Genomic DNA, 25,457 nt, shown 5'->3' on the forward strand with positions numbered 1-25,457 from the left:
AACCATTTAATTCTCCTCCCCCCCACCTTTTTTTTTTTTTTTTAAATTAATCTCTCCTATACCTCCTCCTGTTCCTCCATAAACTCTCAGCCTAATTTGCAAGGCCCCTCCCAATTTTTTTTCTTTGTTTATCTGCCATTATCTCGTCTATTAGACATTGCTGCTGACATTGATGTCTACCTCAAAATGTACGTCCCTTTTATCTTCCTCTCTCCTAGAACCTTTATTTTCTTTTCAGACCAATGCTGTTCTAGAAAATTCTTCCTGAAGTTGTTCATAATTAAAACTCTGCATTGTAATCTATTAGAAGCTATCCACACCAGCGTGTGCTAACCAGAACAGACAGATACAGCCCATAACTAAAAGGAAGTTTTGAACACAAGTGAGACTACATTATGTTTTGATCCAACACTTGTTATCAGCTGGAAGATCTGATAGGCCAGGATTTTAATTTGGAAAGACTCTAACACATTAGTATTACCACAGTAAAATAATAAGATGCATGGAAAAAAGAGAGACTGAAGACAGACCCGCTCCTATTCACCATTCCAAGTAATGCAAATACAAAAGCATTCAATGATTATATCTTTGAAAAGTCTTACGAACAACATTTCACTGTGCAGTATCGACTCTTGACTCAAATATTTCCTAGCAATGGTTTGGATTTATTTTTCAGAAGATACTAAAATATGAAATTCTCAAAGACCAAAAAGAACCCTCAGGCAAAAGATGACTGACCCTTGCCAGTACTTCAAACTGAAACCTGCAAAAAGCTTAAGATCTTCCCTATACGGTAGCACACTATAAAGAACACAGGTAAACTACTGATACGTAGCAAGGATTTACAGCTTGCCCCAGCCATGAGCAAGTGTCTGAATGAAGCTGTGACCTTTCTGAGAACAGCTCAAACCCAACAGCAAGAATCTCTAACTTCAGGGTAAGCATCGTCTAGTGTTGTATTTGTGTTTGCAGCAGCAGTGTTGAAAATGCATCTAGGAAAGGGGTGGTGGGGAATTCTTTTCTTGTCATTCCATCATCACTGTGCGTCACAAACCAGGCAATGCAAATCACACTATCTTCAGGAGATCACTAAATTTGTAAACCTGACTATTCAGTATGTATACCAAGACAGCACTATTTTAAAAAAATTAATAGGGGGTTACTATTATTCATTTAATGACCCTTTTCACATTGCACTTCTCTGCATGACTAGAGGACCCTATTTTTAAATATTATAAACTCTAAGAGCTAAACACAAAGAATTCTGGCAGGCTACTAGGCCTGAAAGTAAGTTAATTCTAGTTTACATTGCTAGGATAATGGCAACTTCAGTTAACAAGCTGCTTTTTCATACCAAAACCCAAGTCTATTCCAAAGCCACCCATAAGAAGTAGGTCACCCTGCCACTGGACTGCAATAAGATGCACACATTTCAATAGTAAATCAATTAGACTGGAAGAATGGTAAAGAAATAAGATGTAACCATGTACCCCCACACACACCGGAATAAAAAAAAAAAAAACCAAAACCAAAAAACAACACACTGATCAAACACTGCCTTCGCTGACAGTCCAAAGGGCATCAATTCTACATACGGCATTACTTTACTCATGGTATTTTCTCTTCTTAGATATGTATAGATGTACTAGCTGTTATTGTGTCAATCTTTAAGTTGAACTGTGTTAAAGATATTTCAAGACAGCAGTTTTCAGTTTAACGTAAAGGGAAAAGCCAAAAACACTTGGCAGACAATAAAAACAAACTTGCATATTTAAAGGCAATTATAGTGAAATACTCTATAATCACAGAATTGTATGAAATCAAGGAATAAAGGTTAACATATTTTGGTTAATTCTATTTAAAGCTACATGAATTAAAAGATTTGCATTACAAGTTCTGATGTAAAGTAAGTATTTTCACATACGATTAACTTGTAGAACAATTGCAGTGAAAAAATCTAAAAATATTAACTAGACTATCCACACAGAAATTATATGAAATCCGAGTTTCTCCATTCCAGAGAAGCATAATATTCTAATAAGAACTATCCTAATCTTCACCCAGCAATAATTTCAAGATGATATTATTATTCTCATTTCCTTGAATAATATCCATACTCCAGGGCCATTTTCCTTCTCATATTCAATATCATGCATGCTTGTATCAAGATTCCTTTCTTCATATCCTGTCACAGTATCAATCACTGCCTCCTGTCCACTCAATCCACTTTTGATTTATCAGCCGCCGTCTTTCTGGACTCCATAACTCGACCCAAACCATTTTAGCAAGACATTGACAAATAGCACCCAGTATCACATCAACCTGTTCCACTTAGTAAACTAAGAAACAGTAACTGTGACATCTCTGCATAAGTATTCCATTCTATTCCCCAGACTGATGTATATTAATGAGGAGATGGTATTTGAAATGCTTCTTCCACATCAGCATCTAATATGATCAAATTAGGAAATGGGATGATTTATTAAATTTCGTAGAGCTGAAATATTTCTTTATATCACTGTATGTGTGGTTTCAGAAAGTGAGCTGTTGCTTTCAATTTTTCTACTGAGGATGTGCCTGCATTTCACAGACGAATTATTGTCTTTAAAAAGATTGCAGGAAGGCGAAATGTTATTAAGCAAATGCTCAGTAAAACAAACTAAATCGGTTTTAAAATTCCTAATTTAATGTAAATCTTGGTTGTTTTGCTGAAATTCAGTTTGTGATCTTATTAAGTCATATTTGCATTGTACTATCTTGCTGTAGGACAGCTTTAAATTTATAGCATTACTAGGAAGCCCCACTTTTTTGACTCTAAAAAATGCATCTAAAATAAAATAGTTATAATATGCACAAGTTTTCTTAGCTTCTAAAATAAAGTAACAAAAGAAAAAAAAAAATTAGGTTACAAACAATACCTACTCAAAATATTTTCCAAACTTGTCATTGAAAAAAATCTAACTTTTCAGATTAAAGCCTGATATTTCAGTATTTTTACACAGTTGGAGCTCTGTAAATCATTCACTCAAATAACTTCTCTAACATAGATGTTTTATTAAAAAAAAAATTTTACATTACAGCCACATATACTTTTACCAACATTTTCGCTACCTTGAAAAACAAGCTATCTTAATTTGATGGGGGACTGTGGGGAGAAAAGACGTTATGGGATACAGAATTTGTGACACCTGCATCACTTATACCAAAACCAAAACCAGTGATTTAAAGATACCACGTAATGGATCTTAACTTCCAATATGAAATTAGTTTTCTAGTGTCAGTCCCACTCCCACTGGGGGGGGGGGGGCCAGGGAGGGAGAACCCCAAATAACAAAAAAACAAAAGCCACAGTTGCTCAAGTCCTAAAGGAAGGTACAACAGTAATGTCACAGATATAAGTAGCATAGAGATGATCCTCACTTTACTGCCGTCTCTCATATTGCTGCTTTTCAGGTGGGTCAGTAGATTTTACTCCCTGTCACTGGCAATTCAGAAGTTGGAGATCGACAAGAATACTTTAGCGAGTAACACACTCTTTACTACACTAACACAAGGTGGACCAATTTATTAGCTAGTTTACATAAGTGTTTTCTCAGTACTACCTTTAAATGTCTATGAAAATAAGTTGTCCCACCCAAGCAAAAAAATTAATTAATTACAGATGCTACAGTCTTATAAAAATTCCACTTCAGCATTACAAATACATACATTTCCTAAGATAAATATTGTCTCTTCGCATTTAACAGCTTTGGATGGATTTTTCTTGCCTGACTGCTTTTTTAAATTCATTTCAACTTCTAGTATCCATAACCTCCAACAGCAAGGGCTTCCACAGCTTAATTACGTGATACCTAAGAACCATCTCCTTTTGTTTGACTAGAATTTGCCACCAGCTGACTGTTCACTTGATGCCTGCCCCAGGTCTTACATTGGAGGAGACAAGCAACACTCATTCCTAAATCATCTTTTCACACCTTTTTTTTTTTTCATTATTTCATTTTTTTAAATACCCCTCCATCATATTCCCTCTTTCCCCCACGATCTCTTTTCCAGCCTGAAGAATCATAATGTACTCAGTCCTCTTAGGAAAGCTGTTCATACCTTTGATCAAATGCACAAGACAGATTTTGAGATAGCAAAGAAAGGAACTCTTTAGCATGGCTGCGACTGCCTCAGCACTAACAGGGAAAACACAGGCCTCTAGTAGCAGCTTCCTGCAACCTATTTAACTCTTCTCCAGAAATAAGATTAATTCATGGCTTCTCAGTGTAACATAACGGCAGAGAGCAGACTTGGAAAAAAATTACAATAAAGGATTCAGTGTGTCCTGTTGGTTTTAGTTTTAGGCTTTTAACATGCCAAAAGACCCTTCTATTATAATTTAGGATGTTATTTAGAAATATTTTCCCTGAAGAACTATGTCTGCGAATAGTAACATCCTCTAAAGTGACATGCAGCTATACCTTCGTAGCTATAGTACTGAAAAGCTAGTATGTTTTATACATAAAATATTTTATATGCAGTATTTCCTAGCATAAATTAAATAAACAGTAGTCATGGTTTTAAAGTTTTAGGTGCATAATTTCCATATATTGCAATGATTATTAACATCAGTAAACCCCTTGGAAAAGATGACCATTAGGCTATGTCTAATGAGATCTGCAATTTATACTTATTACAATAAAAAAAGAGATCTTTAAATCAGGTTATTGTATTTCCTAATGCTGAGTATCTGACATACTGAAAAACACCTTCATTTTCACCTTATGCTTTTGACATTTCATTGTTTTAAAACTGATTTTGTTAGCAAAACAGTGGATATTTACAGGAACATTTCTACACACAGCACAGTAGCTTATCTGGGGTCTACAGCTCAGGTGGTAAGTATACTCAAAGAGGGATCAGACAGTTTAAATAACCCAATTGCTACTACAAAGGCATTGCAGCAGTAAGTGTCCAGGCAACTATTACAATGAACAGCTGTGAATAAGTCATGAGAGAATACAAATAAAAGAAAGTGAAACATTCACATCTTTCAACAATTTCTCAACATTTAGAGGCAACAGCTCTACTCATCTGGTATATGAAAAGAACATGTTTTACTAAATTCTTAGTGCAGGTACACAAAATTACCTGGTTGAAGATTTGTAAACACATACCAAAAAAGCTTTGATCTGCCTGATACACTCAATAATTAATTTAAATTAATTATTAAATGCTAACAGTCATTCTGATATCCAGGGATAAACTTTACCTAAACTTCTTAATTGAAAAATACACACACACACACAAAAATTGAGCTCTTTTTAATTACAAGACTATGAAACAGATTTTATAATACAATTTGCAACATCTGATTACGATTTAAATATTTAAATTATGTTTATTATTGAAAATATTCATTTGTCACAATCCAATTTATGAAAAATTTCAGCACCATAGATATCTTTAAATATTAAGAAAAATTTGCATAACTAAATACTCATCTCTTTGCAAGGGAAATACAGATGACAAAAGAACAGTTTAGTCTGATCTTCAGGGAGCTAATGTTATGCATGGGAGTTATAGAAATCAGCAATCAAAAAAAATCCACAAGAAGTTTTCAGATGATTACAGTTAAACCAAGGTAACTTTATTAATGTTTTTTGCACTTGGTCAACTGCATAATATGTAACTTATCTTCAAAACCAACTGTTCCACCAGTGTAATGTAAAGATTTAGTACATCAAAAGCACAGCATAACGATTTCAAATTAGGAAGAGTTCAAGTGACAAGTAGTCCCGACAGTCAGTTGCAACCATTATTTCTAGTATATTCCAAACTCAGTAACTATAGGGACATTTGAAATGAATGTTTTTACAGTAGAATTAATAATTCTTTTTCCTAGAAAAGAGTCTTACCTTCTTGTTCTACTTTTTGATCTTGATCTTTGAGACCTGTAGGATTTGCCTCTGCCCCTCGATCGGCTACGACTGCGTTTTCTTCTAGAACCATATGAAGAACTACTGCTCGATCTGTGTCTGCGTCTAAAACAAAATCATGCTATTAGTATGCTACTGCTTCTAAAAAAAAAAAAAAAAAAAACAAAAAAAAAACCAAGAAAAACAGAAAACCAGGACCAAAACCCTAACAGTTTACTTAAAAGGGACATACAAACCTCTGGGTTTTGTATTATGTTGTAGAAGCCTCAAATACCACTATTACACTGTAATAAGTAACTCACGTACACACAGGCAATGCCTATCTTAAAGAGCCTATATCCTAACATATACATCCCAAGACAGAAAATGGGTAGATGGAGAAACAAAAGTTAACTGGTTGGCCTAAAATCATGCAATACCTCAAGGGCAAAGCCAGGAACACAACCCAGCTCTCAATGGTTTGTAGTCCTGTGACCAGCTCATTGGAATTCACTGCCTTTTTACCAACTCTAAGGTTGAAGAAACATTTAGAACCTACATTCTCAGCAGGATTTACACAGAAATACACCATTTGGGATAAGGACTACAACTTCAGCACTAAAAATGAAATTAATAAAATGTTAACTTCTGCATTGCTACTCTATACAATTATTTCCAGTCATACTGTGTACATACATAAAATATAAACATAAGAATGTATTCTTAGGTGTGCATAATTTAAAATATTTTGTGTATATATATATATATATATATATAACCTTACATATTTCAACTTTCGTAACATGCAATCTTTGTTCTGCTCTGATGCAGACACCCCCCCCTTTTTTTTTTAGTACTATTATTAATCAAATCATCAGTGTTAATTTATTCCATTTGAGCTTAGAAGTTTTCTCCTGAGTTCAGCCAGGAGTCAGAAAGGTATCTTCCTTTTCCCCTCCCACCCAACCTGCCCGTTTCATTTATTCAAAGGATAAATTCTTACACACAAAGAAGAAACGTGGAAGCATAGATACTAAATACATAAATTAAACCAACTAATCCCAAAACTGAGGGGAGGGATACCTTCCAAGTCTCAATCTTAAAATTTCCTCTCCATCTCCATCTCCCTAACAGCTAACTAAATAACAATTACAATCCCTATGAGAACTTCCATATTTTTGGCCTTTATTACATTTGGTTAATATTAAAATATAACACCACGTAGAAACACTTCTGTAATTCAGGATGTAGTCAATGTGATGTGTGCTTATCTAGCATAAGGGAAAAGGTGCTGTATTATGTACAAGTAGTGCTACAGTAGTCCTAACTGGAAAAAGATATATAGGTTAACTACTAAAGAACAGGTCTTCATTTGAAAAAGGAATGCCATGTTCCTGCTAAACGAAGATGAACCACAGTAATCTTGAAGACTGCTGCTTTTGATTCTTAAGGGTCAGGGATAAATCCAGCAGGACTCCAGCATGTAATAGTGACTTAACTGCCAGGAGCAAATGCCCTAAACTAAGGGCAAAGCAAAGGTGCCAGCCAGATCCTAAAAGCAGACACTTTCTTCTCTTCTGGATTCAATTTAAGTCAACTGGTCTTCGTCCAGACTCTAATCTCCCTTCAAGCTCTGTTTTTATCTGCGCGATAGCCATGCCTGCACTGGACTAAAGAGATTCATAAAGCTGCGTGTCATCAGCATATTGTTGGCATCGAAGCCCATGTCATCTCATTGTGTCCCCTAAGGGCTGTATGTAGATGCTAAGCAGGAACAGAAGAAAGGAGGGATGGAAATGAACAAACAAGAAACCCCCCACAACCAGCCAGCGTGCCCCTCATTGAAACACTCTTCTGCCAACTAAAGAAAGGTTTGTCAGGAGCAGTTGCTAATATATTTACAGGGCAGCTAGACACAATGAGTATTTTCCAGCTCCACTTACTAATAAATTGACCACCACCTGTTCAGTTTGACTCCAGGATCACCGCAAGTCAGACAGAGAAAACCAGGAGAGCGTACCCAATCTAAAAAGGTCAGGTACTGAAAGGGACTTTGACGAAGGAAATACAGTGTTAGGTCAAGTGAAAATTGGTAGATATAGCCACATGACCTGTGTTCTCAACACCTGGCTGACTACTGTAGTCTTTACACTTAAAAAAATAGCAAGAATAATGGTGAAAACCAGCTGTTGCAGCAAATGTATAGACTGCTGTAAAATCACCCTAAGTCAATTTTGATTGAGAAAGTCTACCTTGTTGTCTGGAAGAACCTACTCGGTTTATTACAACAGAAAAAAGTAACAAACAGTGTAAAACTAATTGAATTGAATGAAACTACTTTACAAACTGGTGTTAATATATGAGCTATTATATTTCCAAAATGAGATTCCAAATTCATTATTTAGGAGGAGGAGAAAGGAAGATATTTTAGTTGGCTGGTTTTGTCTGTTTTAATAAGGAAGTTGCCTTTGGATCCGCACATACACTGGTTTTGTACTCTTGGAGGGAGGAGGAAGGTGTTTTGGGTTTTGTGGTGGTGGTGGTTTCTTCTTTAGATGTAAGTGAAAATACTGCCACATCTTCCAAGATTCAGAGGAAGCTTTGCTATAAAATTCCAACCTAGAACTGACTACACATTGGATTCAAATGCTGCTAGCTTTCTGCCATAACTTGAAAGAGCTCGATTTGTAAACAACTGTGACAGAAAGTAAATTACTACAAATGCACCTTTTCTCATAAGAATGTGAACGAGACTGGAGATCTCGAGACCGCGACCTTGACCTTGATTTCCTTCCAGATTTTTTACGGCTGTACGTTCTGCTGTCTGAGGAGCTACTTGAAGATGAACGCCTGCGGTGTTTCTTTTTCCTTCTGCTTCTGTTCTCTTCTTCTGTGTCCGAGGAACGACGTCCCATTTTTAAACTACATAAAAAGAAAAATTCTAAACTGTAAGAAAGTCTCTTGTCTACATAAAGTTGTTATATATTAAAAAAATAGTGTCTGTGCATAAATAAACAAACATGTCATTATACGATTTTAAAAGTCATCATGTGAATAGAAAATCTGGTTTGCATGTAAAAATAAAAATCAAGTTTTTAATATAAGGCATCAACAAATTCATGCTACCAAGTAACTTGAAATTTACACTGTCAGCAAATTTGAATTAATTTATTATGGTATCAACTATTTGTTGTAAATTTTCACAAAAGATATTTCACAACCATTTAAACAGATAAACGCACCGATAAAATCATTTCTGCATCAGAACATATTTTCATTTTAGCTTATTTTTACATTTTTGCCTTAGATATTAATTTTTCAGAAATTTGGGGAGTAATGTACAAGATACTTCTGGTATCTGATATTTCACTTTAAGATGCTAGGCAATCATTAGTACAGCATCTTTAATATGTTTAATTTACAGTTATAAATGAAGATCCATAATATGTACACAACGATGGAATGCAGTCTATTGATTTCAGCTACTGATGTGACTCACTCAATGTCTTTTTAGGTTCTGCAATTTAAATAATGTACATTTTTGTCCTGCTTGTCAAAATTAAAACATGCATTGAGAAAAAAATTCTAGGAAGTTATTTTTAAATTAATTTAAACTAGAGCTAGGTTGATTTTGATTCTCAGTTTAGATCCACTCAACTTTAAATAGCTTTATTCCAAAATCAGACCTATAAATACTGAATTTCAGAAATATGTCTTGTTTGCCAGTCTGTTTGCTTGGACAAAGTTTACAGACTTTGATATGAGATTTGAAAAAAAGTGGGGGGTGGGGAAGCTTGCCATTTATTAATTGTTGCAAAGACTATCATCTTCATTTGCAACTCCCAAGAGATCAGTTTCATTGCTTCACAATTGAAGAATTGTTGTACTTCTTGACTGTCCAGGCTGCAAAAAGTGCATAATGCTTTAAAACTATTTTTCTGTCCCAGCAGTATCAGCTCTATCCACCTAAGACTTCAAGACCCCTCTTCACACACACTTCAGCTAATGGCAGCTAGTAACAGCCCTTCTTCCCAGGAACAAACAGTTATTTCAAGGCTCCCTAGCTACTTCTGCCCTGGGAAAACAGGAACTCATAATTCTTTAACGTTCATATCAACAGCTAGATCACGGATATATTTTGCCACAATATCACCTGTCTTTAATCAACACTGAAACATTACAGGTCCTCATATTTCTAGCATAAACAGGTTGAACTTGTTCATTTTCTGCATACAAACTTTTGCCCTTCCTCACACCTTTTACCACCTAGGCAGCAGACCCCAATCTCCAGGGTAAAGACTGAAAACAGAACAAAAGAGAAATTCACCACTAAGTACGTTTATGCTTAAATTCGCAGAAAGTTTACATGTGGATACAAGTCTTGATTACGCTAGGCCTTCTGGTCAAAATGCATGATTGAGAAAAAAAAAAAAACAAACACGTTTAGTTCCACAGTCTCTTAAACCTACATTTTTACCCTCCAGTTCCCAAGACAGCTAAAACTGTTCTGCACACGATCATACTTGCTACAGTCCTACAGCGGTATACCTAAACACCCAAGCAGGCATGGGATTTGCAAAGTCAGGGTACTGTGACCAACCTTCCCAAGGGAGCCTTTTGGGTAGCTACATTCAAAGTACAATAAATATACAGACAATGCTGCATTTAACAGAATTTGAAGATTATGTCAGAGATGCAGGTTTGCTTGTCAGATTGAGACACACTCCTCCCACGCTGCTGAAGCTCATCCTAAGGACTGCCAGACCCCTGGAGCCAGGGCGAGGAAGCTACAGCGAGCACAAGTCAAGAGTCAAAGGAACATCCTCCTGGAAAGGGCCAAGTTCTGGACCTGGCATCTACTTCAAGGAGAGCTTCCATATTTTACCCAACAGTTTGTTTAAGGTAAAATACAAGGCATTCCCTTAAGTATCTGGATTTTCTTTGACGTTGACTGGAGTTCACTCACTGCCGCAATCAAAACAGCAGCTACGTAAACTCATTCCTATGTAGCCAAATCTCTGTGGACTGCAGGCGGCTCTTCAGCACGCAACTCGGAGCTATCAGTTCCACTCCTGCAGCCAGGAGTGCCTACAAATTAGCCGTTACTAAGCTTTGCTGCAGCAAATCCCTCTATGTATTTACTTCACTTCTCAATAGTTTCTGTTTTCGGCACTTTAGAACTGGTCCTTCAGCTAACAATCTAAACAAAGCATTTTTGAAATATTCAACTTAAAACAACAAATCTCTGTGCACCTAAACCAGCAGAAATTTAGGAGGATGAACTGCTATGCACGAGAATTTCTTTTTTAAACAAAGTTATTTCTAACATCTTACTAAAGGTATCCTGCACAGATTTTGAAAAAGACAGAGGCAGTACTTTACAGACTATTTTATCTCATTTAAGGAACTAACACTTCAATTTACAATTCCATAGAGGAATGACGATTTATATCAACGCACCATCTTGTGCAGTCATTTTATTTTTTTCCCCTCATAGCAAAAGATTTACAGAGCTCCAAGGTACTAACAGTTATTGAACAGTAAACTAAAGCTCTTCAAATATATACTGATAGAACAATCTTCACATGAACATGAACCTGAATCTCAAAATAAGCAGAACTGCTCAGAAAGATGAAACTACGACACACAGATTTTAAGTTAAAAGCTCACAGACCACAGCTCATGACAGCAAGATTAATGAAAGAGACCAGAGAAACAAAGAGTACAAAAGACATTTCTGCTGAGATATTCACCACTTGATGTGGATATCATTATGAGCCACAACATTACACTTCAACATATATATCGTCTGTTGTTTAACTTCCTTTTTTTGCCATCAGCTTTCTTCCCCATTTGGACATATAACTGGATTAAGAAACCCACAAAACCAGTGAAACGTATTATGTAAATCTCAATTTTGTGTCTTCAGGACCAAAGAACAGCTACATGCCATGGCCCTTCTCTGTTACAGGACAAGCCCTACGGCATACGCGCATATCCTTGAGCCTCAGGAGCTCCAGGAGCGCTGGGTTTACCGTGGATGAGCTACAGGACAAAGGCACATGGGTGACTGATGCCCTGCACATTCTAGAGTTTCCACTGGAAAAGATGTTGCCAGAAGCAGACTGTTGATCCCGGAACAATTTGTGCAGCTGAGTCCTAGTAGGCGTCTCCTACTGGCATATCTTGGAAGTACACAGGCAACAGACAACTTTGACAGGCCCTATCTTTCACCAGGGTCTTTAGACCATCCCTTCAGTACATGACAACCATTTTCCTGCAGAGACACCTCTTCTAAACATAGCACTTGAGAGCAGTCAATTATCGAGACCTGTAACAGGTTAGCATCTTTCCTGACTACTGCCTACTCCCTCCATATTCCTGAACAGACCTGGGAAAAGGGACTGCCAGCATTGATTGATCACACCAGCTGAAGCCTGATGTTCGGAAGAGTCGTTCTGGTGGGTCAGCAGTGGTCCATATACCATTTCCACAAACAGGACTGTATAATAGCACCTACAGATCACAGAAGAGAACTAAGATCACTCAGGGAACCTTAATTAGCAAAATAACGGGAGGGGAGGGGGAAGAAAAGGCAAACAGAAAAAAAATGAAGACTCATTACATGGTATCATATGCTGAATCTCATGGGGTTTTCCTACCTGGCTGTTTCCGTACAAAGTCTGCAGATCCACCACAAGGACTTGCACCATAAACAGAGTGACATAAGCGAGTTCACCCTTATAGCTATGGGGAATCCCATTTTTAAGGCTCCTTACCCTTACTTCTCAGGCAGAAGCAATAGGAATTTGCAACAGGAGATATGCTTCTGCCAACTCCTCTACGTGTAGACACCGTGGAAGATGGGGCTCTCAATGCCTGGCAAGGCACAAGAGGCAGCAGTAGGCTTTTATCCTGACTGTGGAGCAATACTAGGAGGAGGAGGAGGAAGAGGCACATTAACAAGCACCAACAGCAAATGAACAGTTTCAGATGACCTTAGAACCAGGATTACATCCCAGGCGTCCACGGGGAGACACTCTCCTGACCATTACATCAGCGAGGCTCACTCTTTTCCATCACCCAGCCCCAACCTTCCCCCTGTACGGTTCTCATCCAGTCTTAGCATGTTCCCTCACCCACTTCTGAATTTAGATCAACCTACTCTGGTCGAACACCAAAGGAACACTGAGAATTCAGACGATGCTGTCTCAAGATATGAGGACCCACAGCAGCTACGTGGAAACTCATGCTGAAGCCTGAGCTGGAACACAACATCAAATGAATCAGCAACTAAAGTATTTTTGAAGGCTGTAGTGAATGCCTGTGAACTTCAACATTTTGAAGGCTTGCAATTTTGTCTGAAATTGAACAGCTTTTCAATAGGATGACTAACAGCTGGACCTGGTAAAATTTAAGTCCCCATTCTGGAGCACAGGCATGTTGAAGTACCTAAAAGACACATCTCCAGGCCTTTGGGTTTTTTAATAGTTAATTTTTGTTTAAGTCTGGTTTCTGAAAACTGATGCTGCAACACTTTGGTTGAAATGAAGACAAAGCGCATGCTCTCATACATGCGTTTTGCCAAGAGAAAACATCAACATCAAAAATTTCAAATCAACTACTTACATTTGGCAAAGTCATAAACAGTGCTTTCAAGCTCACCTGCAAACAGCTAAGTAACCTCCCACCCTGCATTTAAAAATGTAAAGAAAACATAGATGACGTAGGAAACGGACTTCTCTAGAAAACTCTATTCAAAGAGAGTAAGGCACACTTTAAAAGGTAGTAAGAAGTACACACGCATTGACTTGACCTCCTTCAATCTTGTATCATAGATGTTAGAATTATTTCAAGCGTGCAATACATATTTTCAAACATGAGTTTCAAACTATGACTGTATTTACTGTAGATTGTAAGAAAACACTATTGTTTGGTTATTTTTTTATCAGAAACTGTTATCCAGCAAACATTACTGCAGCAGACTGCATCTCGAGCACAGCATCCACTTAAACAATACAATCTTTAGTTACCATAATCACCCAGAAGTGATGAAGACAAAATAACCTCCACATTTGTTTGGCATCAAATCCAAACAATTTATGTTTGTTAGTTACTACGAAACTTTGATTATAACTAACTTGCAATAATCACTAACCACCTGCACTGTTTATGTAGCATCTCTACAAACAAGATACTTTGAGAAATTATAACCGCTTAGAAGGGCACCGATGGAAAACATACTGCAACCATCTCTGTATCCCCTTCTTTCCTGCTGAACTGTGCAAGTCCATCTTTAAGAAAGAATCAACAAGTCAGGATGAGATGCTATGTGAGCTTCAGCCAGGAAACAAGGCTAACTGAAATAAAAATTATTCTAAGTCCTCAACAAACATGCTCACTAGCTAATACGTAGGAGTCACAGTGTGACTAATGGCAGCGCTGCTCCCCATAAAAAGCAAACCACAAACAGGCAGAGGGTAGAAGTCCCTCTCAGACAGCTTCTGTGTGTCTACAGATCAAAGACTGTCTTTGTAACTACCCCCACCAACCTTGTAGTTATGTGGAAGCTGCCCCTGCTCTACAGCTCAGAAAAAGTACTCTCAGTAGAGGAGGAGATTTGATCAAAAAAGAGAATAAGGTGGCTGTTCTTATGAGGGCAGCAACCTGAATTGTTGTTATTGATTTTACATACTTATCCAGTGGTGCCTCTTTCCCTTAGCCAAGTTTCCAGATCACTGCAGGAGGAACACCTGAATCACATCTACCAGAGAGCTACCATCACTGGTTACCTCAGAAGAAAGTCTAGAGAACACCGAATCCCAGGAATTCAGTTACTTTCTCACAATCTCTCCCATAGGAGCAAGAATCCACAGACACCAAACATACCAGAACACTGCCTTCTGGTTACATAAAAGATGTCCTCTTTGATAATGACGTCAACAGTATTTTTCAAAATCATTCATTTTGAACTTGAAGGAAGTTTGCCTCAATTCAAAATCATGAATGAACCATTTACTTACGATAACAGTATTCTTTAATTCAGCTTCAAATCTTTAGATTCCAAATTGCGGGAAAAACTAGGCTCTGGGAGACACCACGTGCCCGTGGCCATCCAGGACACCAACAGGAAAGTGGAGAATCAAACTAAGATCTCAAACCCTGGTACGATCCTTATCTACTAAGAGACCACCTCCAGAAGCCATCTTTTGCTCAGTAAGTCTTCATTCTACAAACTGGCCTTCCACCACGTGAAGGCAGCAAGAACTACAAACGTTCCTATTTTAGGTCAACGCAAGTAAGTTCACTAAGCGCATTAGTTGATCAGCATTTCTTCCAAGTAACCAACTTTCAAAATAAGCTGACAGATCAACAAAGTTTATCTGAGCTTGGTGATGCAACTTTTGGTATTTCTTTTAGATCAAGTTCTAACTATCTTCCTCACTCATGGGGTACAGGATCACGCTAAACCGCTAAGAACAACATGTTTAAGATTTGTCCCAGATCATTAGAACAGCTAAACTGCTCAAAACAAGTTTCATTCACGTTGGGAAAAAAAAAAGTAGCACCCAGAACTGCCTTTAGCTGAAACATAAAATGAAAATACCTAAAACAACTGCTGCCAGAAACGGCGCATCAGACGCGGAAAAAAAAAAAAAGAACCATCGCGTACCTTCCTTGCCCACGCTTTCCCAGACCGAGAGCTGGGAAAGTAAGCTTCTACGTAAATCCTTCCCTCTCACCACCCCAAGAACCAAAAGGTAAGGGCGGCTGCCAGGGACAGCAACACCCACCGCAGGCACTGCGCGCTCCCCGCTCACACACACACCCCGACTACTCCTACGACAGACGGACCCCGGTGCAGACCCGGCAGCCGGGGCGGGAGGCCCGGGAGAGGAAGGAAACAAACCGCAGCGTTTCCACAGCAGGAGCCGCAGGACCCGGCGGCCGGGCCCCGCAACCCGGCGGCGGCCAGGCCGCGGCGGGCTCCCGGCGTCGTCATGGCAACACCGGGCAGGCCCGGCCCGGGGGAGGATGAGCAGCAGGCCGCAGGGCGCAGCCGGCGTCCCGCAGCGGCCTGCCCTGTCCCTGCTGGGGGCTGGGCTCGCCGCCGGGCCCCACCACGTTACCTGAGCGGCCGGAGAAGAGGAGTCGAGTCGAGTCGAGTCGAGTCGAGCCGAGCCGAGCCGGGCTGGGCCGGGCCGCAGGAGCGAAGGCGGCACCGGGCCGCGGCTGCCGGTTTGAGCTCAGCGCCTTCCTGGGCGGCGGGCAGGCATCAGCAAACGAGCGCCGAGTTCATCCAGGCGGCCAGGCAGCGCCGCCGAGCGCCGAAGAATCGATTGCGGCGCTCTCGCCTCCCCGGCGGGGCGAGCCCTCCCCACGCGTGACGGGAGGCGAGGGGCGCGCGGGGTCCCCGCTACCCACCGGCGGCTGCAGCGTGTTGCACGGCGCGTTGTCCGCTGGAACCACCGCAACGACTTACCGGCACCTTGCCGCTGCGGTCCCTGTCCCCCCGGTGTCCCCCCCACGCGTGACGGGGCTCCGCGGCGGCGCGGGGTGTTTGTCGTTTTGAGCTCGGAGTGATTAAGGGACGGGGACGGGGACGGGGAGTGTCGGTGTTTCCCGGCACTGACACCCGCCCCCGCGGCCGAAGGGGGCAGCGTTCCCCCCGCGACGTGGGCACCGCGGAGGGACCGGGCTGTGCCCCCGGGGGAAGGGATGGCCCCAGCCGCGGGTGGGAGCGCGTCCCGGTCCGCCTCCCGCCGAGGTCAGCCTCCGCCGAGCGACGGGGGAGAAACGCAACGAAACGATCGACTCCCCCCCCCCCCCCCCCCCCCCCTCGCTTAATTCTTGTGTTTGGACGAATTCGGTTACTTTAACGCGAGTTTCCGAGCACGCGCTCCTCGCGAAACGTTGCGTGGGGAGGAAAAAAAAAAAAAAAAAAAAAGGAAAACACCGGGATGGAAGAGCCGCTGGTGGGCATCTTTCCCGGCCCGCCAGCACGGGGCCGGTGTCTCTCCCGTCGGGATCCCCGTCCACCCGCGACGGAGCGGGACCGGTTCACGGGCGGCGGGACCCGCTCTGCCGCCTGCGACGGAGCGACGGTATATAAAAAATAAAATAAAATAAAAAAAAAAATCGTTGCCTACCGCGGCTGAGGCGTGGGGAATTGGAGCTGGAGAAATGCTAATTCCATCCTCGGTCCCGCAGCCGCTGGAGTAAATAAACGCTCTTTTCCGTAAAGTCGCCTTTCCGAAGGTCAAATGCAAAATCACTAAATAAGCAAGAGTTAAACAATTTTGAATAATTTATTAGAACCCCAGCAAAGGTGTACGGGAGGCGACTTCTGTCAACAAACCCGCGCTCTTAATGGGATTTCAACGACAAAAGGAGAAACGATATTAGCAATAAATACCGTAATTCGCTCTAATCTGATGCCTCGCTTCGCCCTGTGAGAAAACCCGCACGATAACGGCGCTATTTGTCACTGTCAATTAACCGGCAATTTATTGCCCGGATTTTGCCCGTCCACGGAGGAACTTTTCCCGGCTCCCCCACGCAGCGCCCGGCGGGGTGCGGGGTCGACCCCCCCCCTCCCTCCCCTCCCCCGCGGGGTGCGGGGAGTTGCGGGGCCGACCCCCCCCACCCCCCTCCGCGGACGCGGAGGGGGGTGGGGGGGGTCGGCCCCGCAACTCCCCGCACCCCGCCGGGCGCGGATCCTGCGCCCCCCCCCCCCCCCCACTTCTCCCCCCGCCCCTGGCCACTCCCCCGCAGCTCCGTCCCCTTCTCTCCCGCGCCGCGTTCGCCCGCGGGACCTGGCGTACGGGCCGTCGCCTAATTAAATTAATTAGGGCGCGGAGCGCGGTATAGGGCGGATCGAGCGGTGCCCCGGCCGCGGTGCCCCCGCGGCAGGGCGGCGTATAAGCGGTTTGGAGAAAGGGGGTTTCATTCAGAGAGCTCCGAGGGGAGGTAATTCGCCGGGAACAAGGGGCAGGCTTTGCAAAGTATAAATAGTGCCACTTCAATCGCGGCGGCTCTATCAGACCCCGAGAAGCCCTGCACGTCGGGCGGCACGGTGAACGGGAACGGTAGACGGGATTCGGTACGGCCCCGGGGGTTCAGCCGCCGCCCGCCCCCGTGGATGCCCACCCGGGGAAACGGGGCAGCGCGCCCCTGAGCCGCGGCTATGGAGGAGCTGACGGCGTTTGTCTCTAAGTCGTTTGATCCCAAAGCGAAGGAGAAGAAGGAACTCATCACCTACCGAGAGGTGCTGGAGAGCGGGCCCCTCCGAGGCGGCGGAACGCGGGACACCGGCGGAACCGCGGCGGCGGAACCGGGCCGCGACGAAGCGGGCAGCCCCGCGGCGCGGGTGGGCGGCGGGCGGTCCCCGCCGCGGGAGCCCGACGCCGCCGCCGCCGAGAGAGCCGCCGAGGCGGCCACCCCCAAGCTCAGCGACGGTAACGGCGGCACCGGGGGGCTCCCCGGTCTTTCCTTCCCCTCCTTCCCACACGCATCCCCCCCCCCCCCCCCCCACCGCTCCGCTCCCCGCTCCCTCCCTCCCCCGTCGGGGTCGGTAACGCGCGGAACGGAGGCGGGAGCGGGCGAGACCGGCGGTCGCGGGTGGAAAGGGGCTCGGCAGCGGCAGCGCCCGTGGGAGAGGCTGCGGTCGGCGTTAACGGGCGACTCGGCACCTTTTCCCGGCTCCGGGAAAGAGACGGGCAGCCTCGAAGTTTATATTAAAATATCTCAAGAAGCGTTTAACTTGCTCATAACACGATCTGTTCCTGTTTAGCATCCCACACGGGAAGCCGCGCTGACAAACGAAAGCCCGGCCACGCGGGCCCGCTTCGTTCCCCCGCGGGTCTCGGCGGCGCGGACACCCGTGGGGCCGGGCCGCCCCGCCGCCGCCGCTCAGCCCCGTCTCCGCTGCCGGGCGGATTTCTTCCCAAACGCTCCGTGCTTTTTCCGCGCTTCTTTTTTTATTTTTTCTTTTTTTTTTTTTCTCCTTTCTTTTTTTTTTTTTTTCTTTTCCGCGCCGGGGCCATGGTATGGCGGTACCGGTACCGGGGCCGCCCGCCGCTGTCGGTAGCAACGGGAAGGCAACCGGGGCCGCGGCAGCGCGGTTTCCCCGTGGCTGCGCGGAGCCCCGCGGTTCGCTGCCGCTCTTTTGTTCGGACGAGCGGTTGCCGGCGGAGCGGAGCGCGGCCGGGAGCATCCCCGGGAAAGGGCTAATAAATAAATTTGCGTTAACGAGCGGGGCGCGGGGGGGGGGGGGGGGGGGGGGGGGGCAACCGGGGCAGGGCCGGGCGGGCAGCCCCCGCGAAGCGCAGGTCCCGCGGGGATCCGCGCAAGGGGACACCCCCCCCCCTCCCCTCCAACCACCACTCCCCACGCCGTCCGGCCTGGGATGCGTCTCCTGCAGGAAAAAAAAAAAAAAAAAAAAAAAAAAAACACAACGAAAAATAAAAAAGCCGGGAGAGAAGAGCGGGCGCGGAGGGACCGCGGTGACCGGCGGAGCCACCGGCGACCTGTTGCTGCGTTTCCCCCCCCCCCCCCCCCCGAGCGGGCAAGGGGGCTGCAGCCCTCCCGCTGACCGGCTTCGGTGCGGATCCTCCGGGCTGCGGGAGGCGGCCGGCCGGGTGTCCCGTCCCCCCCCCCCTCCGGTTACCGGAGCCGAGCGGCGGCGGGGCCCGGAAAGGCAGCGGCCGGGCCTAGCGCGGCCCGGGCGTTTAGGCCCCCGCTCCCGGCTGCCCCAGCCGCGGAGGGGGGGGGGGTTGAGGGGTTGGGGGGGTGGGGGTCCCCCCCGGTTCCCCCCTCCCCGGTTCCCTCCCGGTTCCCCGCGTCGCGGAGGGGAGCGCCGGGCTGGGGTGGGGAGGGGGGGGGGGTGGATGAGCTCCGGCGTCCCCGCTGCCCCCCCCCCCCCCCCCCGGTTCCCGGTGCTGGTACCCTGGGCAGCCCCCCCCCCCCCTCCACCCCGGTTCCCGGCCGCCCCGCCTGTCTGACTGCCTGTGTCGTGCCCAGTCTCCCCAGAGCTGAAGGACCGCAAGGAGGATGCGAAAGCAATGGAAGACGAAGGGCAGACGAAAATCAAGCAGAGGAGGAGCCGGACGAATTTCACCCTGGAGCAGCTGAACGAGCTGGAAAGGCTTTTTGACGAGACCCACTACCCGGACGCCTTCATGCGGGAGGAGCTGAGCCAGAGGCTGGGGCTCTCCGAGGCCAGGGTGCAGGTAGCCAGGCTGCGGGGATGCGTGGGTGCCCGTGGGTGTGCGCGCACGGTGGAAGGGGCCAGCTCGGTTAAAAAAAAAAAAAAAAAAGCCGGTCGTGCCCCGTCCCCGCCGCTCCTGACACAGGCTGTCAGAGCGAGGATGGGGGGTCCCCACGCAGAAATGCGCCCGGCAAACCCGTAAAACTGCCACCCCCACCCCCCCCACCTGAGCTTTCTTGTGGCTTGACTCCTTGCAAGTCGTCCCCCCCCCCTGCCCCTCGCTCTGTCGCCTTTTATTTAATCTCTGCGTTTATTTCATCTCTGCCTCGGCGAGAGCTACAATGGCTATTTTGTTGGCGTGGGCTGCGGTCCCTCTCCGGGCTGCTCCTGGCGCAGGGCTTACCGGGCGGACGTACCAATTAACTTTATAGATGTAGTGACCATAAACTAAATTAGGAACTGCTAAGTGCAAAAGAATTTACAGCCCGTTTCTCGTCATAGTTCTTAAATCTTGAGGGAAGCGGCACGGAAACTGAGCGAAGTGCACAGACCGGCTTTGTTCGGATTTATGAAATACAAAAGTCTGGGATAAAACCAGGCTATTTTAAGCGTTCTCCCATACCGAGAAGCCACGGCTTCCTTTGATTTAACCTGCGCCTTTAACCTCGGGCCGCCCTCCCAAAGTTTTTCCCAATCGGATCCTGGGCTGTTTTCTGCGAGTTTTGTCGGGATGAGATGAAGAGTGAGGAAGGGTCCGGGCTTTGCCCGGCTGGGGAGGAAGGCAGCTCCTCAAATGAGAACAAATGTAGCTGCTCCGGTGTATTTCCGTTCTAATAATAAAAGAAGAGAAAATGATGGTCATTATTTGTTTGAACACATGGAGTAGTTTTAGGCCCCTAACATCTGCAGCTGGCAGAAAGTATCGCTGTAACAGATACTCCCCCTCAATCTTTGTGCTCGTAGGCCACCATCTGCACCGAACTATGCGCACAATCCTTGTGGGGTTTCCCTGCATCTTGTAATAGGGTAAGGACAGAAACAGAGCGCTCACGTTGAACCGAAAAAGTAATAATAGGCAGCTTTTGTCATCACGGCCTGACCCACCGAAAAAAAAAAAAAAAAAAAAAAAGAGCCTTCATTTTTCCCGCTCCCCCGTTTTTCCACCGAGGCGGCCGCCTCTTTATGCCCAGCAAATCTTAACAAAACCAAACCAAACAAAGTTGCAGGGCTTCAACTTGGCTATGAAAAATGTAAAAGGGAGGTGCTTCCTTCTGCTGGCTGTTTGCTCGACAAAGAACGCGGCGGCGGCGGGGCATAATCCGCGCTCCCATTATGCCAAATCGCAGGGTGCATAATAACTTTTGGAGATTTACATAGATTAAAGCCATTCCCTTTAAATCGTTCCGGAAAACGCTTTGCAATAATATTTTGCCTCGCATCTGCACTAATTTGTAAATTATGGAATGTGCGTTTCCACGGGAGGCTGAGGGCGAACATGGCTGTTGGGCAGATTTTCCTTGGCTGAAGTAAATGACAGGGCGGGGGAAATTCACATTTATATTTGTCTCTTCAAGTAAGACCTCAAAAAAGAATTATTTTTTTTTTTTTTTTTGGCCGTGGGGAAAGGATGGCTTGGTGGATGTGGCTTCTGAGATGCAGTGCAGAGGTCTGTCTTTAAACAGGAATGTTTTAAGGCGAGCTCTCTCTCCTTCCCTCCCTCCCCTCACCTCTCTTCTCTAAGCAAGCAGAACTTTATTCTGGAAATTCATTTCAACAATTCCGATATTAAAAGTATGTTCTTGTCTAATGCGCAGCCTTTTCTGTGGAAGCAAATTAGATTATCATGATAATGAGACAATTATTCCGCTTCCGTGCTACACTCCACCGCTCAGAGGAACAGAGAAATTCTAAACTTCTTTGTAGCGAAGCTTTTGTGACAGTAATTACACACACACACACACCCCGCCAAAGGAAAAAAAAAAGTGAGTCATTAAACTCCTTGGTGTTTAGTTTTTCTTGAAGATAAAGCTAATTAATTAATTTATTAATGAGCACGATCTTCTCAGGCCTGGCAGTGCAAACGTCCAAACCCATTATCGCCAGTTAGTATTAGATATCAGGGGGCGATTTAGGTCTGTTGGGACCCTGAGGTGGAAAGACGAAACCGGGGCTCGGAAAGTAATTTCTCTGCAACGAGCACTCTGCGAAGGTCGATTTTCTGTATGTTTTGACTCTTTTTCCCTTGCCTTTCGCGTTTCGGAGCTGGTGAGCGGGGGCTGCCCGGGAGGAGGGAGCCCAGCCGGGTTTCTTTGTCTGCCGGTTTGGGGTTTGTTTTGTTGTTTTGTTGTTGGGGTTTTTTTTTAGTTCTCGGTGGGTTTAATTATCATTTTTTTTTCTTGGCGCTTCGCGTCCTCCCCACGGCGGTGCCAACGCGGCCGTGACACCCCTGTGTCCCCCCCTCGTGTCCCGTGTCCCCGTCCCCCCCCCCCCCCGCCCTCTCCCCGCAGGTCTGGTTCCAGAACCGAAGAGCCAAATGCCGAAAGCAAGAAAACCAACTCCACAAAGGTACTTGGGGAGGGGGTGATGCGGGGGTGTGTGTGTGTGGGGGGGTGTCTGTCCCTCCCTGACCGCCTGCCGCTGCCTCCCTCCCGCAGGGGTGCTGATCGGCGCCGCCAGCCAGTTCGAAGCTTGCCGGGTGGCCCCGTACGTGAACGTGGGCGCGCTGCGGATGCCCTTCCAGCAGGCAAGTGGGCGGCGGTGGGGTCGCGGGTGGCAGTGGTGGTGGGGACGGACGACGGGACGGACTAGACGGAGGGGACACGCGGGACCGCGGCGGGCGGGTGGGTCGCTGCCACGCCGCCGCCCTTCTTCCCGGCAGGTTCAGGCGCAGCTGCAGCTGGACAGCGCCGTGGCCCACGCACATCACCACCTCCACCCGCACCTGGCCCACGCACCCTACATGATGTTCCCCGCACCCCCCTTCGGGCTACCGCTGGCCACCCTGGCCGAGTCCGCCTCCGCCGCCTCCGTGGTGGCCGCCGCCGCCGCCGCCAAGACCACCAGCAAGAACTCCAGCATCGCCGACCTCCGCCTGAAGGCCAAGAAACACGCCGCCGCCCTGGGGCTGTGACCGGGCTCGCTCGCTTTTCTTTTTTTTTTTTTTTTTGTTTTTTTTTTTTGTTTTTAAATATTAAAAAAAAGGGGAAAAAAGGAAAAAAAAAAAGACGAGGGAGAGGTGAAACTGACGGGAGATATATACTTATTTAAAGAATTAGAGGAACTAGACGCGCAGCTGGGAAGTTCACAGGTTTTGAAACTGACCTTTTTCTGCGAAGTTCACTTTAATACGAGAAATTTGATAAGAGAGGCGGGCCTCCTTTCACGTTGCATCAGATACTTGAGTTTAACAACCACGTCTGGAATAGCGACAAAAAAGAAGAGAGAAAGACGACAACGAAGAGGGAAAAAAAAAAATAAAAAAGGGGAAAAAAAAAAAAAGAGACAATGATTTCTCTGCGAATTTCTAATGGGAAACTGTCCGGGATACTTCCTCCAGCAGCATTCCGGCTTGCATGTATTTGTATTTCATTGATGGAGTCCTTTGATTCACTTGCACTTCACCCTCATCTTTAGTAGAAAACAAAACAAAACAAAACAAACAATCGTGGCTGGGTTCTTTCTCTTTTAATCTTGGAGGGAAGCAGAAAGAGAGAGGGAGATCAAGCACTACCTTTTCCACTCTTAAATCTTTGTTGGTCGTTTGCTGTCCCATCTCTGAAATAAAAGGGAGCGGAAAGCATCAGGAGAGCGGAGCGTGCCTCCCTTTGCCGGGTCTCTCTTGTCCTGAGGGCAAAAAAACAAAAGAAAAAAAAAAAAGAAAAAGAAAAAAAAAAAGAGTATTTAATTCCCAACCACCACTTTACACAACGGCAAATTCCAATAAGAGGTACTGGGTACATGTAAAATATGTTGATACACACGAACAAAGTTTATTTTGGCTATAACTTGTGAATTGATAGTTGACTGTCAAACATTTACATTTTATCTCATAAAGGTGTATCTATTCACGTAATCTTGTGATTTTTTTTATTATTATTATTATTATTTGAAAGACGTATAGCTATTTAACCTGGGGTACCTTGCAGTCGGTGATTGTTATCCCAGTTTGCCATCAGACCCTCATGCTTATTGCCAAGACAGAGGGAAAGCTCTTCTACGCGAACTTTGGTATGGATGGGCTTTGTATCTATTTGTTCTCCATGAAAACAAAATTATTTATATTGACCATATTTTTTCTAGTGTATTTTAAGTTATTTAAAAAAGGGGGAAAAAAAAGAAAAAAGATGCTGTTATTTCATTACATTTGTTGTCAGTACAATATATTTTGTTTCACTCAGGTTTGCTTCACCTTTTTTAGTCCATTTTCGACGTCACGAATTTCAATAAGTGCCAAGTAATGAATTTAAGACACTTTGCGACCTATTGACTGACAAAGGGTAACGTTTTAGTGGACGGCTTCACGTCACTTCTGGTACTGTTAATATTAAATCGTCGGTGATATTGTTTCTTTTCTGTGTTTACACCTTCTGTAGAGCTCGCACGTTTCTTTCTGCTCCGTAGAAATCGCGACAAACCGATAGCACGACGAGGAAGCACCGCTCACCTCTGCGCATCTTTTGTTACCACTTTATATGAGTTTTCCTGAGTTTCGGCTTCACAAAACTTAACGCGGCGTTTTGGTTTGGCTTTCTTTTGAAGAAAAATAGACCGGTGGAAGTTATATAGCAATTGTGTCTTTACAAGTTCTGTCAAGTTCCCTCAGGTAATAAAATCGAGGAAAGTCTTAACGGCTCAAAATATTTTCCAGGGAAGGAACAAGGGGAATTTGCACTGCGCAGAACCCGCAACTCCCGCCGCCGCCCGCCTCCCTCCTCGCTCCGGGACCCGGGGCAGAGCCCGCACCCCGCTCCCGGGGCCGCCCGGGGCCGCCGTGCCCCGGCGGAGCGGCCGCAGCGTCCCGCTCCCCACCGGGAAGCCAGCCGCCAGCCCCGTCCCTCCCCGCCATGGCCGCCCGCCCAGGGCTCCGCTTGGCGCCAATTCCTCCACGCCGTGCCCGGCGGGACGCCTCGGTCCTTCCGAGGGTTCCGTGAGGAAAGGGCGCCTGCCACGGCGGTCCCTGTGAGGGGACGGCGCCTGCCATGGGGGTTCTTGTGAGGAAAGGGCGCCCGCCACGGCCGTCCCTGTGAGGGCACGGCGCCCGCCATGGGGGTTCTAGTGAGGAGAAGGCGCCCGCCATGGGGGTTCTTGTGAGGAGAAGGCGCCCGCCATGGGGGTTCTTGTGAGGAGAA

General features: G+C 45.5%; 2 protein-coding genes across 6 annotated transcripts in view; one reads left to right on the forward strand and one right to left on the reverse strand.

Moving 5' to 3' along the window:
- The window catches only part of RSRC1 (arginine and serine rich coiled-coil 1), a 174,681-nt gene extending 157,294 nt beyond the window's left edge, over positions 1–17,387 (reverse strand). The window contains exons 1-4 of one of the 5 annotated variants that reach the window (XM_049803406.1): positions 16,031–16,172; positions 12,292–12,416; positions 8,628–8,822; positions 5,901–6,026 (exon numbers count right to left, since the gene is read on the reverse strand). In XM_049803406.1, coding sequence (XP_049659363.1) covers positions 5,901–6,026; positions 8,628–8,822; positions 12,292–12,314 — 344 coding nt within the window. In that variant the 5' untranslated portion in view covers positions 12,315–12,416; positions 16,031–16,172. Of the gene's footprint in view, positions 1–5,900; positions 6,027–8,627; positions 8,823–12,291; positions 12,417–12,679; positions 13,521–15,573; positions 15,706–16,030; positions 16,173–17,316 lie in introns of those variants that run through there. The other 4 variants (XM_049803409.1, XM_049803405.1, XM_049803408.1 and 1 more) reach the window with 4 other exon arrangements.
- Positions 17,388–18,040: 653 nt separating this feature from the next.
- On the forward strand, positions 18,041–23,239 carry SHOX2 (short stature homeobox 2). The gene is made up of 5 exons (XM_049802629.1): positions 18,041–18,358; positions 19,923–20,131; positions 22,617–22,674; positions 22,764–22,852; positions 22,988–23,239. The coding sequence occupies exons 1-5, from the start codon at positions 18,088–18,090 to the stop codon at positions 23,237–23,239; spliced, it is 879 nt and encodes a 292-aa protein (XP_049658586.1). The 5' UTR covers positions 18,041–18,087.
- The last annotated feature ends 2,218 nt before the right edge of the window (positions 23,240–25,457 follow it).

Source organism: Accipiter gentilis, chromosome 6 (genome assembly GCF_929443795.1).
Source record: "Accipiter gentilis chromosome 6, bAccGen1.1, whole genome shotgun sequence".
Lineage (NCBI taxonomy): Eukaryota > Metazoa > Chordata > Aves > Accipitriformes > Accipitridae > Astur > Astur gentilis.